Source organism: Penaeus monodon, chromosome 10 (assembly GCF_015228065.2).
Source record: "Penaeus monodon isolate SGIC_2016 chromosome 10, NSTDA_Pmon_1, whole genome shotgun sequence".
In the NCBI taxonomy this organism is placed as follows: Eukaryota; Metazoa; Arthropoda; class Malacostraca; order Decapoda; family Penaeidae; genus Penaeus; species Penaeus monodon.
This window is the reverse complement of record NC_051395.1, coordinates 30,353,153-30,368,152: the sequence shown is the minus strand read 5'-3', so window position 1 is coordinate 30,368,152 and position 15,000 is coordinate 30,353,153. Positions and strand designations below refer to the sequence as shown.

At 39.4% G+C, this 15,000-nt stretch overlaps 1 protein-coding gene across 1 annotated transcript in view; it reads right to left on the bottom strand.

Moving 5' to 3' along the window:
• The window catches only part of LOC119577999, a 111,101-nt gene that overhangs the window by 1,342 nt on the left and 94,759 nt on the right, over positions 1-15,000 (bottom strand). The window contains exons 3-5 of the mRNA XM_037925701.1: positions 4,366-4,474; positions 2,083-2,233; positions 592-985 (exon numbers count right to left, since the gene is read on the bottom strand). Coding sequence (XP_037781629.1) covers positions 592-985; positions 2,083-2,233; positions 4,366-4,474 — 654 coding nt within the window. The remainder of the gene's footprint in view (positions 1-591; positions 986-2,082; positions 2,234-4,365; positions 4,475-15,000) is intronic.

The window sequence follows — 15,000 nt, the reverse complement described above, 5'->3', positions numbered from 1 at the left end:
GATAAATAAACTTGTGCTGATTTTCTAATACTTCTCTTACCCTACAGTCTACTGTCAAATGTGAAATGATGAATGTTGTATTACTGAGGCAATGTCTATCTTGCACCAGCAGTCGCTATTGACGATGGGCCCTTTCAGGTCCCTTTCATCAAGAAGTATTATTAAAATGAGAGAATATAGCTTAACTAAAGATGAGGAGATCTGTAATGTATTTAAGACATTTTACTACTCTATATCGCGCATCCCTTGTGGTGTAGGTATAAGTGATCATCTAAATCTAGGACTCGTGTTTCCTATACTACTGTGATGAGCCGACTCCTGAATATCCTTGGATATGTGGTAATATTTTGATCAATAGTATGGCTGACAGTGAAGCAAGTATGATATCTATAGGCAGTGCTAAAGTCCTATAATTTGTTGAATTGTCTCAACTCTATTATTTTTATATGTGTTTTGTTTTAACCTAATTTTGCTTAATCTCCTAACTCGCCTTTCTGTTTTTTTTACCTCCATATGTTTATCTCATTGATTTCTGACTTCCTGGCTGAAATAAAGATCATAATCATTCCTTATCAGAATGCAACCCTTTACCGTGGACAGGCGGCTGGTGGCTGACGTGGGCCGCGTGCCGCTCAGGGAGTCCGGCGGCGCCTTCTGCACCGAGCTGGTCTCGTCCATGTACTCCACGCTGAGGCCCAGGGTCTCGTCGTCCTCGCACTCGTCCTCGATGTAGTTGGGAATCGACGACTGCAGCGCCGATTTGGTCGGCATGCGGCGGGCCGACTGGCGCACTCCGTCGTCGTTGGCGTCGTCCTCGTCGGCTGCGGCGGCCTCGTCATGTCGGCGGCGGCTCTGCGGCTGCTGCGTCTGTACCTTCTGCGGCTGCTGGTTCTGCTGCGGCTGAGGAGGGTCCGCGACGGAGTCGTCAGCCAGAGTCTCCCTCGATGGCGAGAGCAAAGACTTCTCGTCGAGCGGCTTAGCTTTCCTGCGGAACACGATGGGGCGTCAGTTGGGCACGGGCAGGGGGAGGGGGTAGAGAGGAGAGGGGAGGGGGAGAGGGAGAGGGTTTAAAAATAGAGTATTGAAACACATACGCGCGCGCACACACACACACATGCACAAACACACACACACACACACACACAACACACACACACAACACACACACACACACACACACACACCCCCCCCCCCACACACACAAACACACACACACACACACACCCACACACACAGAGAGAGAGAGAGAGAGAGAGAGAGAGAGAGAGAGAGAGAGAGAGAGAGAGAGGAGAGAGAGAGAGAGAGAGAGAGAGAGAGAGAGAGAGAGAGAGAGAGAGAGATTGCATGAGAACACACCATAAGGCGTGGCACTGAAGAACGATTCTCGAAAGAATTCTTCGACCTGATATACAATATATCTGACATCTTTTTGCTCCATTCCGACCTGCTACATCTCGACTTCCTCTTTCGCCTCCCGAATTTATGACATCTTCCAGCCTATTACTCTTTCATCCGAACTTCCTAATACCGTTTTTTCGACCGTGGCTCTTTCTACAATCTCTCTATATAAATATCTGCACCATATGACGGTTTATCTTATACCTGTCTATTCTCAGTTTAATTTTCCTTCTCCCTCCTTTATATTCTCTTTTCTTTTGTTTGTCTTTCTTCCTCTTATTCCTGTTCCTTCACTTTCTTTTTGACTTGCCATTATTCCTCCCTCCCTTTCTCTCTCACTCTAACGTGCTCTCTCATTCATTCCTCACAGTAATCTGGCAAGTGATCAACCCCCTCACACAGAAACAAACACACACAACACACACACACACACACACACACACACACACACACACACACACACACACACACATGTGTGTGTGTGTGTGTGTGTGTGTGTGAGTGTGCACTCCTACAGTAGGTCTTCCTTTCCTGGCCTCCTTCCTTATAACCCCTCGAACCTTCCCAACCTTGAGGAGGCGCAGACAGAACCTGGACCCTTATTACTCCCTTCTTCCTCACCCTTAACCCTCCTTCTGACGCCCCTCCCACCCCCACGACACACACACACAGATGCTCCCTTACCTGCAGGAGGTGCAGCAGGCGGGGGCAGAGCAGAAGAAAAGTCTAAGGAGGGCGAAGAGGAAGCCACACCCTATGAGACTCGGACCTATCAGGCGAAGCTCCGGGGACTTGAAGCCGTGCTCTCCCAGGCCGACGAAGGTGATGATGAGGCCTGTGGAGAGATAAAATGGATGAGAGGGAGGGACGGACAAAGGGTGGGGAAGGAGGAAGGCCAAGAGAGGAGAAAAGAGATGGGAGGGAGGGAGATAAAGAGGGAGAGTGGGGAAGGAGGTGTGAGGGAGAGAGAGGAAGGGAGAGAGAAAAAAAAGGTTGAAAGACAGAGAAGAATGGGTGAGATTTGGGAAGAAGTAGTGAAGGAGAGAGAGAGAGAATGAGGGAGGAAAACGGACAATATGGAGAAAGGAAAGAGTGAGAGTGAAAAAGTGGCAAAGAAGGAGAAAGAAGAAAATGGGAGCAAGAGGAAAGCAAGGATGAGAAGGAGGAAACAAAGAGTGAGAGTGAAAGAGCAACAAAGGATTAAAACAGAGAGAGGCAGTAAGAAAAGAAAATGACGAGAAAGAGGAAAGGAAAAAAGGGAGTAAAAATTGGCAAAGAACCAGTGAAGGAGGAAGAGCGAGAGAGGGAGGAAAATGAACGAGGAACAGAAATGAAAGAATGGGAATAAAACTATGGCAAAAAAGAAAACTGGAATGTCTAGTTATGCTGTCATGGCAGAATGATGACTAATACGATATGGCGAGAATAAGAGGCTTAGTTTAACCGAGGAGAGAAGTGAATGAGGAGTTCGTGTAGTGGTAGAAAAAGGCTAAGTTATACTGTGGAAAGTAGAAGGGCGAGTGAATTATGAGGCTGGGACGTGGTGGCCGCTCATTTCTGTTGCTGAAATAATAAGGGTTCAGCTGTGATGCAAGAGAGTCAGTTCAGTGAGGCAATATATATGCTATATATTGAGAGAGAGAAAGAGAGGAGGGCTTAGTTATATTTTAGTGAGAAGGTGGGACTGTTTTGTAGATAAGAAGAGAAGTCAATTATATCATGGAGATAGGACAGTTATACTATGGAAAGGGGGATTTAGTTATGCTACAGAAGGCGCTGGGGCTCAGATATATTGTGGTGAGAGGGTTAGTATGTTGAATATGTGCAATCCAGTGATTCAGTAGTTGAATGACTGATTTATTTATTATTGTTATCACTATTGATGTTATTATCAACATTGTCATTATCATCATCGGTTATATTTTTAGTTTATTGTCATTATCTTTATGTCAGAATGGTAAATCTGTTAGCAATGGTGCTTAGAATTTTTTTTTCTCAGTCATGTTTACAATCTGATGGATATCAACCGACGTGTTATGACGGAAAATAATTCTTATGCCCAAGAGTAGTTTGTCTCACAGAAGAGTCATACTAGTGAAAAACAGACATTTAAAAATCTGGCGACAGTATGACTCGAAAAGCCTCAAAAGCACAGTTTGACGCACTTTGATGCAACAGTTATCGAAACCAGTCCTGTCTGTCGTGTCATTATAGTTAATATAGATTGATCCTACAAACAGTATACGCATTGTAAATAGAATAATATCATGACGCTATTAAATGTAACTAATTTGCCGTAGCACTGGAACGTCTTGCTCTACTTATTAAGTACAAAAAGCTCATTTTACGCTCCATTAGAATTCAGCTTAGTCGTTACCTCGAGTTACATGCGTCTCTGCAAGCATGTAGATAATTCATGCTGAATGAGTTGTGTGCAAAATAACGAAGGGGAGGGAAGAAACACGCGATTAGGCGAGAGTAATGATAAAAGATAAGAAGCAATAAAACGGAAAGGTCACAGACATAATCATGAACTTGATTTTGTCTTTGAGTGTACGTATGTGTATGTGCGGGCGTGCATTCATGGGTGTGTACATACGTTTGTGTGCTACGGATCCTCCAGAAAGAGCAGACGGTTGAAAGTGAGAGCGAGAGGGAGAGGGTAAGAAAAATACAAAAGCGAGAAGAGAAAAAGAGTGGTAGCGATAGCGGGATATACATATATATATATATATATATATATATATATATATATATATATATATATATATATAGATATAGAGAGAGAGAGAGAGAGAGAGAGAGAGAGAGAGAGAGAGAGAGAGAGAGAGAGAGAGAGAGAGAGAGAGAGCCAGAGCGAACCGAAAGAGAAAGAGAAGGAAAGCAACAGGGCGAGACAGACAGACAGACAATACTCACCTCCTCCCCAGCGCCCAGCTGGCCCCACCTCTAGCCTAGTCAACTCACCGAGAGCTATAAGTCCAAGGCCGACGTAAAGGACGATGTTGACGACCCCTGTCTGGCGGTATCTCCCATCCGCGTTCTTCTCCAGATTTCCACCCGCGGTGTCCCCGACCTGTGGCGCGAGGGAAGGGAGAAAAGGGGAGAAAAATAAATGATTGGAAGGCATAGGAGAGGGGGAGATAGGAATAGGAGAGAGGATAGGATAGAAAGGTGCCCTCGACCTGTGGCGCGAGGAAGGGGAGAAACGAAGAGAGAAGATTAGTGATTGAAGGACATGGGAAAGGGAGAGAGAGGTGTCCCTGACCTGTGTCACGAGGGAAGGGAGAGACGAAGAGAGAAACTGAATGATTGAAAGACATAGGAGAGAGGGGGATAGGAATAGGAGAGAGGATAAGATAGGAAGGTGTCCCCGACCTGTGTCACGAAAGAAAGGAGAGAAGTGAGAAAATGGATGATAGAAAGGCATGGGAGAGGGGAGATAAGAGGCGAAGGGCGAGAGGGGATGGAAGGGAGAGACGACAAAAGGAGGAGGAAAACTGAGGAAGAGGTGATGGTGTTGGGATGACGGGGAGAAAGGGAGGGGGACGAGAGCCAAGGAGGAGGACGGGAGAGAAGACGAAAGGAGGGATGGAGGAATGGGAGGAGGAAGAGGAGGAGGAGGGGGGATGGAGGAATGGGAGGAGGAAGGGGAGGAGGAGGAGGGATGGAGGAATGGGAGGAGGAAGGGGAGGAGGAGGAGGGATGGAGGAATGGGAGGAGGAAGGGGAGGAGGAGGAGCAGTGATGGGCATCGATACACAAAATATTCTTGATACTTGAAAATTGGCCAAAGCGGTCCCGATACATCGATTCTTCGAAGACAGTTACAGGGATACCGATGCCAGTACATGTATCACCGATATTTTATGGTAAGAAAATATCGGTGGACGAGGAAAAAGAGGAGGAGGAGGAGGAGGAGGAGGAGGAGGAGGAGGAGGAGGAGGAGGAGGAGGAGGAGGAGGAGGAGGAGGAGGAGGAGGAGGAGGAGGAGGAGGACGACGACGACGACGACGACGACGACGACGACGACGACGACACGGCGACAACGAGGGAAGGCGTAGAGGGTGTGGGAAATTGGAGGAAAAATAAAAATAAAAGAAAAATAGGAGAGAAAAAAGATAAATAAGGGAATAACGACAGAACGTGACTAGACTGTTCTTGCTTTTCCTTCCGGGAGAAAAAAGGGGGGGAAATAAATAGAATAAAAGAAAATAAGATCAACAAAAAAGAAAAAAGAGGAAAGAAAGAAAAGAATATGGATACAAAAGAGAAAAGAGAAAAGAAAAGAACAGAAAAAAGAAAGACAAAAGGAGAAAAAAAGTCCGCATCCCGCGACAAAAAATGCAATATGCCGTATCGTCCGACGCTTGAATAAAGAATGGCTGTTGCCGCAGTAAACAACAAAACAACAAAAGTGATCAACAACAGCAGAAATGATATCCATTTTGCCATTTGCATACACAACGAGTCACTTCTCACAGCAAAAAAACAACAACGGATGTATCAAATGAGTCAACAAAATATACTTTCCTTCTGCTTCTTTCAAAGTCAATGAACATGCAAAAATCTCATGCTTCTCTTTTCCTGCTAAGCGAAGAAGGAAAAAAATGATACATAAAAACGTGACTCAAGAATTTGTTTCAACATCAGAACACTTCATCAACTTCAACCATTAACCATCCTGTTTGATATTATTATTATCATTATTATTATAGTTATTGTTATTATTATTATTGTTATTAATATCATTAATATTATTTTTATTATTATTATTTTTTTTGCATTGTCATAATTGTTATTATAATCTTTATCTTTATTCCTATTATCACTACTATCATTATTACAATCTTTCTTATCATTACTATTATTGATTATCTTTTTTATCTTTTATTCATAGTCTCGGATACTTCTTCATTTACAAAAGAGCACCTCTGGAATCAGTCACAAAGTTCCAGTAAAACATCATCCAACACTCGAAGTTAAAAAGCATTTTTGCTCCTCCTCTCCGTCCAAGGAGGAGGAGAGAGAGGCGCTAAGGAGGGAAGACGGTGATGGAAGGGAGGGACTCGCATGCACGCCTCTCGGATGTCCTCGCCTCCTTGCCTCCGAAGCCACAAGGAAGGCGTTCAACTAAAAGCTGGAGTTGTCTTCCCTCTGAGGTGTATATACATATGTACAATATATATATGCACACACACACACACACACACACACACACACACACACACACACACACACACACACACACACACACACACACACACACACACACACACACACACACACACACACACACACACACACACACACACACACACACACACACACACACACACACACACACACACACACACACACACAATACATATATACAGGTATGTATTCAACTTGTGGATGTATACAAAAAGGCAATCTACAGTCTTTCTCTACACGTTTTAAAAAATAACTTAAATATATCTATAATCACTAGGATACAATTCTAGGACCTAAGAAGGCAAAACATCTAAAAGACTTATCGCTCAAATATACATCTAAAAGTCTATTAAACAACAAGGATACTTCTAAATGCCAGCGCCTCACACAGGAGCGACTCGCATAGTCTATGGCTAATCTAAAGCCTTTAGTTACACACAGACGTCTTTCCATTTCGTCTTGGAAGAAACACAAGAGCTATGACAGGTTTGTTCAGCCCTTTTCAGTCCTCAGCCGTAAAAGAATGCGTTAGTGTCTCCGTCTGGGTATAAGGAGCTACTCATACTCCAGTGACAGAAAGTGAAGACCTCTTTTTGGCCACTTGTTTTTCTCGTCTTTTCGTAAATGAAATCACACTTTGGAACACATGCAAGGAAGGCCAAATTGCCTCGTCCTAGTGGAGGAGAAGTCAGCAACAAATGATCTTGAAGCTTCTTACAAATGTCAAAAAAGATATGACTGGGAATGGAGAGTTTATGTAATTCAACTATCGCTATTATTGTTGCCTGATTCCGTAGCTGAAGATGGTGATATTTCTCATTTATACTCCTGACTGACAATTGTTAGTTAATCTTGAGCCTAAAATTAATAAGCGTTTAAACTGAATCACTGAATCCTTTACACTTAAAAGCCTAATGATTTCAATGCTTTATATCCATTCCCAACAGACATGCAGAGACTTCAAGACCCTATCGTTTTCCCTCCAAAGTCTCCAAAACTTTTCAGTCAGGGTGCTGTGAGTCAGTCGTCATGTCTCTAGTGACTGGTCGTTTGAGAGGAAAAGAATAAGAGATAACAATTAAGAAGGAGAAGAAGAAAGGGACTTCAGGCACTCAGAATAAGCCACTTCTAGCTTCCATCCTTTAGAACACCGAGTCTGGACTTACAGTTTCCTCCGCATTGAGGGTCTGAACGGGGTCGCCTTGCACCTAGAAATCAAAAGTTCTGTAGTTTATTGTAATTCTTATTTTTCCTCTCTCAAATCTTTCTCTGCTTTCTCTCAATCGATATGAACACAAAAATAATCAAACAGATCACGTAGGCATTTAATCCAAGAGATAAAAAACACTAAGCTCTCACCCTACACTACACTACATTCCCCATCCATCGCTCTTCAAGCTTACAAAAAGCACTCTACCGCTTTCTCTCAAAACAACCAGACGGAAAGCTGAGGAATTAAGCTCCTTTCTGCATGACCGGTTTAAATACCATTCTGGAAGCGGATACTTGCGTCACTGCATCAGCTGACAGGAGGAAGGAAGCATCGCCCTTCATCTCCTTAACGTAAGGATTGCCAGCATAGTTAATGATAAAGATAAATATAGGATAGAAAGATAAGATAAAACATATATCTACATAATATGAGAAAAGGAAGTAAAACAAGATTCTTTTTTTTATTTCTAGAAACAAATCGCAACAAATAAAAGTTTTAGATCAACCTTCTTGAAATAGCTGCAAATTCGACCAGAAATGAGCGAGGCAAATCGGCGATGCACTGAGTAGCAATAACAGCAGCAATGATTGTTGCTTGCTCACTGCTTGCTTGCAGTACTTGCAGAATAGAGATCGGAAGGGTAAAAAAAAAGAAGAAAAATATAAGGAAGCATATAAAAATGTCCTTTATGGAATATTCTGTTTTCGGCGAAGGCAAATTGGTCAGAAATATTAGTCGAACGAAGGATTTTAGGAGACTAGAGGAAAAATGACGTACGGAAGGAGAATGGGTCAAAAGGATGAGAAAAATGACGGACACGAGAAGAATAGGTCACAGGATAAAAAGGAGAGAGTGATGAGCACAAAAAAGCCAAAAACAGACGTGGAATACGGAAAGAGAATAGCAGAGATAAAGATGGAAGCAAAACAAAGATTCAAAAAGTAACAAAATTAAAACGCACATCAAGCAAAATGCAGAGAGATCTCATTGCACGAAACACGAAAGAACAACGTTACTGCAGAGCTCAACACATTCTAGTTCAGAAATATTAATGAGACAAGACAAGAAGAAGAATAAAAAAGAAAAACGTTCTGGGTCCTGTATAAAACGATAGCTTAAAGGAATTAAAGGAATAAATAATGTTATAGAAAATTAACAAGAATGTAGAGTTTAAACAATCAGAATAATGTAATATGAATAAAGTAAATCCATAATTCAAATGAAAAGCAAAAGGGTCGCAGACTGTCAGGAGAAAAGGAGAAATAAAATATAATAAAAGAAAGACTGATAATGATTATCCGAAGAAACAGAAACAACTGCACCCTCAAAGAAGAAGAAGAAAAAGAAGAAGAAGAAGAAGAAGAAAAAAACAACAGCACCCATTTCAATCACATGCAACCAAAATTGAAAATGAAAACAGATGTATATATATATTTTCTTTTCTTTTCGTTTTCGAAAATAAAATTATCTGAGAGAGAAAAAGGGGAAGGTCATTTGTGTTCCTGGGACCTTTTCCCTCTTCAATGCGTCAAAAAAGTTCATGCAAAAAAGGTCATATTTAAGGCTTATGGTCTTCTATTTTTGCCTTTTTAATTTTATTTTTCTCTTTATCACTTACATCCAATTCCTCGTCATCATCATCGTTAGATTCTGGATCATCTTCGACCTAAAATCACAATAAATAATTCGTAAGAGAGAGTAGACAACGAGGCACGAAAAAACAAAGTAACGAAATTAATAATCAAAGGGAGAAGAAGAGAAGTAGAAAGAGAGAAAAGATAGAGTGGAAATATAAGCATAAGAAAGAAAGAAGATGGAAAAAACGAGATCAGGGAGATGAACGCAGAGGGAGAAAAAAGGGGCAGAAGAGAAAATAATGAGTTAAAATTAACAGAAAAGGAGAAGAAGAAAAAGAAAAAAGAAAAAAAAATGGATATGAATATAAAGAAAAAAAAAACGTTTGTAATAAAGAAAGGTCAAACATTTTCTTCCATAAAATGACCTTATTAATTTGACATGACCTTAACACAGGCAACCCTGCTTGTGCACTGTGTATAAAGGAGAAGCTCCGCTGTGTTTTAGAAAGCGGTGGTGTTTGAGACCGAATACTTTAGTGTTTGCTTAAGAATATGGCGAGAAGGGAGGTAATATATGCACATAAATAGAGATCATGGGCATTTAAAAATATACACATGCAAGTTATAAAGGATAACATGCCATAGGAGAATTATGTATATATATTACAAGGCTTATATAGGTAAGTATAGTTGTAAGGAGTCATGTGTACACACGCTTAAAATGAAACATCAGTATGATACAAAAGATTTATACATTTATAGAGTCCCTGTTAATCTTTAAAAGGATGGTCAATATCAACCACTTAGTCGACAGCGATAATCCGTATTGCACCTTCAACTTGCAACGCCGGCCAATGCAGAGGGAAGGCAAGAGACCACAACGAATGACAGAAAAAGGTAGAGGAACAAGCGAGTGAGAAAGAGGAATAAGAACGAGTTAGAGGAAGAGGAACGAGCGAGGAGTACACATTGAGTGACAAAGTGACACCATATAATGACATCAAGACCGTGACACTTGTCGAAGATGATCAGCAAGTAACTTCTATTACTGAGATAATAGATAAACTTGCAGATATAATAAATAGACAATGCCAATACTGAACAGAAGGTACCATGACATGTAACTGACATCTGAAAATATGCAAAATAAGATATCATGAATCTTTAAAAATCGATAGGTGTTCCGCATGTTCGTGTATGCATGAAATCCGTGTACACTCATATGTATTGTGGCTGAGATTATCGATCTTCATGAATGTTGTACGGCATATGTATGTGGCACGTACGGCAATCTTCACACTCAGTTTTTACCTATGTATTTATAAATTTGTTAGCTAGCCATATCTAAGGTCGAGATAGTCTGTTGATTCCCAGTAACTTGTAGTGGCAACGAGCATATGCAAGTTATGTTTTAACGTGATATTTATACATATATATATATATATATATATATATATATATATATATATATATATATATATATATATATATGCATATATATATATATATATATATATATATATATGTATATATATATATATAAATATATATATATTGTAAATACCTGCAAACTAATCGGGCACAAATTTGCATATAGCATATGTCCCGGCGCAGGTATACAGATAAACACTCATAAGCAATAATCGCTTTGTATTAAACTCCGTATGTGTGAATGTACGTCTGTTAAGACTAGGCTGTTTGTATGCATTTAGTGATAAGATACACATTAGAGACTGTATCTGCAAGCCTGCATGTCAACACTAGTATCGACGAATTTCCTTTGAATCCTCACAGAATATGATTTATTCAAGTGCACACATAAATGTACACTTTTGCAGCACGCAAATTACTTCAGGCAAGGGGTTGGGGGGAATAGGGGGGAAAAGGGGGCGACAGAGGGATGTGGGGGGGGAGGGGGAGCAGTAGAGGGATGGGAGGGGGAAGGTGCAGTGGGAGAGAAGTCGGGGAGGGTAATCTGGGGGGAGAGGTGGAAGGAAATGGAGCTGTGGAGGAAGGGAGAGAGGGAAGGAAGGAGGGAGGGAGGGAAAAAAGGAGAAAAGAAGAATGGACGGGAAGGAAGGACTGAGTGGATGAGTGAGAAACGAGCATCAGAGAGAGGAAAGATGATGTAAGGGGAAGAGAGGATAGGGAGGAGGGGAGAGGAAAGGAATTCGAATGAAAGCACAGTGTTGGGAGGTGGCCTACGAGGGGGAGGGGGTGGGAGGGGGTATGAAGGGGAGGGGGAAGGAGACGGGTTTATTACTTAAACACTTGGTTCAGGGACTCCAGCCGTGACTCCTGAATTATTAAAGTAGTCAAGGCAGCTCTCATGTAGGTACACACTTGAACAGATGAAGAAAGACTTCCATGGAAAATTACAAATCATGTATATATTTTTTCCCTTTATATATATATATATATATATATATATATATATATATATATATATATATATATATATATATAGAGAGAGAGAGAGAGAGAGAGAGAGAGAGAAGATAGATATTTCCTTTATATATAATTTTTCCTTTTTTATAATACTAAATCATCGTAAATATAAGCTCTCGTGTGTTGTGCGCATATGGGTTAGAAAATGCGCATTTATGATATACTAGGTCACCACTGCCAGTACATGCAGAAATATGTTAACGATGGTGTTATTAGTGTATTATTAGCCTGTTGTAGTTCGTGCGTGACCGATAATGCCTATGGTGCTACAACAGAGAAACAAGTTGTGGTCATAATTTTCCCGATCACGTCACGAGGCATTCCAGTTTTCGTAAGAAAGAAAGAAAGAGAGAAAAAGAATACTTCCGTAATTTTGATGGACACCATACCTTTAATACATTTTTAATGATTATTAGTGTGGATGATATACATACATATTTTCTTCTGTTTTGGAGTTATACGTGTATGAGTATTTCGTCATCTGTGTGTCCGTATGTGTGAATGTAGTTGCGTCGGCCACTGCGCCACGAATTCAAGAAAATATGAAAGAATGAAAGACAATGAAAACAAACACTGGCTATTACCCCCCTCCCGCCTCTCTCCTCCCCCCTCCCCCACCTGCCCACTCCTTTCCTAGCATGCGTGTACTCCATACCTGCCAAGCCTGCTAATAAGTTTGTAGTGTGTTCAGGACCTCTTATCCCTCTATTCTCATTTCTTTCCCCGGGTTCTCTCTTACCTCTCTTATTCCGCTTCCTCTTTCTTCTCCATTCCTCCTCTCCTACTCCTGCCTTTTCTCTCTCTTCCCTTGTTACACCCTTCTTTCCATTCCTACTCCTCCACCTCACCCTTCATTTTCCCTTCCTTCCTCCCCATCTCTACCCCGAAGCCTTCTCCTCTTTCCACCTTCCCCTTCCCTTCCCTCCCCCCATCCCTAACCCCCACTGACTCCCCACCTCCCTCCCCCTCCCTTATTACAGGCAATTACCAGATACCTTTCCGTGAAAAGGCACTACAGCTCGAGGGCTGATCTTAAGAGGCATAAAGAATTCCCGAGAATGAAGGCAGAGAGAAGGATAATAATGAATATAAAAAGTACTACAAGATGATGAATAAAAGTAACACACAAAAACAATATTAAGAATGGAACGAAAATGTCAGTGAACGAGAATAACTGAAAATGTGTTACTACAAGTTTATGCTTAAGCTTTTTTTAACTCCATTAATTTTTCTCCACTTCCATTATATTTTCGTCCACATCTTTATATTTCATTCATCTTTTTTTCTCTACTTGGACTCAGCTACTTTCACCATTCGTCACTCTATCATTTTAAAAGTACATCTACGATATGTAACATTTTCTACACTCTTATCAATACATTCTTTCCATTTACTACTACACTACACAATTCATCATTTACACCAATCCCCAATTCTAGTCATAACCACAAATACTACAATTCTATCTATTCCCTTTTTTAGCCGCTGGTACAGGACCTTACCAGCATAATGTGGGAAATGACATGGAGATTTCAATTAAATTCCTTTAAAAGATTAATTGTGATTAATATCTTTGAGATATTGTTGTTCTGTAAAATGAAAAATCATATGGGTGGTTATATATATGAAAATATACGTATGCAGTTTAAATGTATTGCTTTATAGAGATGAGTGATATGAATGCTGTCGATAATAATTTCTTTAAAAATCTGAAAACGACAATAGAATTTATAATTGCAGAACTGACGAAAATGAAATAGGAAATATGGTAACGAGAGAACAGTGATTGATGAATAAATCATAACAAGATGCTGTTTGTTCCATTGTTTAATAATATTCTGAATATCAGCATAAAAGGAGAGCGAAACATTAGTAACAAAGGGGATAATGATCATGGTGATGAAGATGATGATAATGACAGCAATGATTGCATTAATGGATAACAATTGCCAAGACAACAGTAACAACAACAACAACACAAACAACAGTAACAACCATAGGCATAATGATGATAATGATAAATATGATAATGATAATAATAATGATAATGATAATAATAATGATGATGGTAATGATGATAATAATGATAATAATAGTAATAAAAAATTATAGTGATGATGATGATGATGATAATGATGATGATGATGATGATGATGATGATGATGATGATGATGATAACAATGATAATGAAAATATAAAAATAATAGGAATTATAATAATGATTACTAGAACAATAGTGATAATGACAACAATAATGATAATGGTGATAATTATCATTATGATGAAAACAACAACAATGATGATGATAACAATAATGATCATAATAATGACAACAGTATACTGCTGTTATTACAACTGCTACTACTGATAATGATAATGATGATAACAAAGATAACAATAAGAATAGTAATGATTATGGTAATAATGATACAAATGATACTACTACTGCTACTACTAATGATAATAATAATAATAATGATAATGATTATGATAACAACAATCATAAAATAACAACAACAACATGAAGATGACGATGATGATAGTAGTAACAGTAGTAATATAGTAGTAGTAGTAGTAATGATAATCGTAAAAAAAATAATAATAATAATAATAATAATAATAATAATAATAATAATAATAATAATAAAATAATAGTAATAGAAATAATATTGATAACAACAACAACAACAACAATAATAATAATAATGGTAATAATAATGATAATAATAATAATAATAATAAACTAATAATAATGAAACCAACAATAACAACTAATGCTTACAAATATATATTACAATATTTATTCACTTATTTTGACAATGATGACCAGACCTAAAAGCCTATGGTATATAATAACAACACGAACATGGACAATGACATGTAGCCACACGCAGAGCAATAACTATAATGCAAAATGAAAATATACTAACGCATTAGTGCATGTTTCCTGACTGCTCTATTGCCAAAACTACACTGAATGCGTTTTTTTTGTTTTTTATTTTTTGCATTTTACAGTACACTATTATTGAATAAACCGAGTCATAGAAAATACTGTATAGTAAAATAGAAAATGGGCTGTTTAAAATGCGCAACCACGGGAACTAAACAATCAAAAATGAATGAGCAATTACCCAAATCATTTTCTAGTGTAAAGAACTATTTTCGTTCA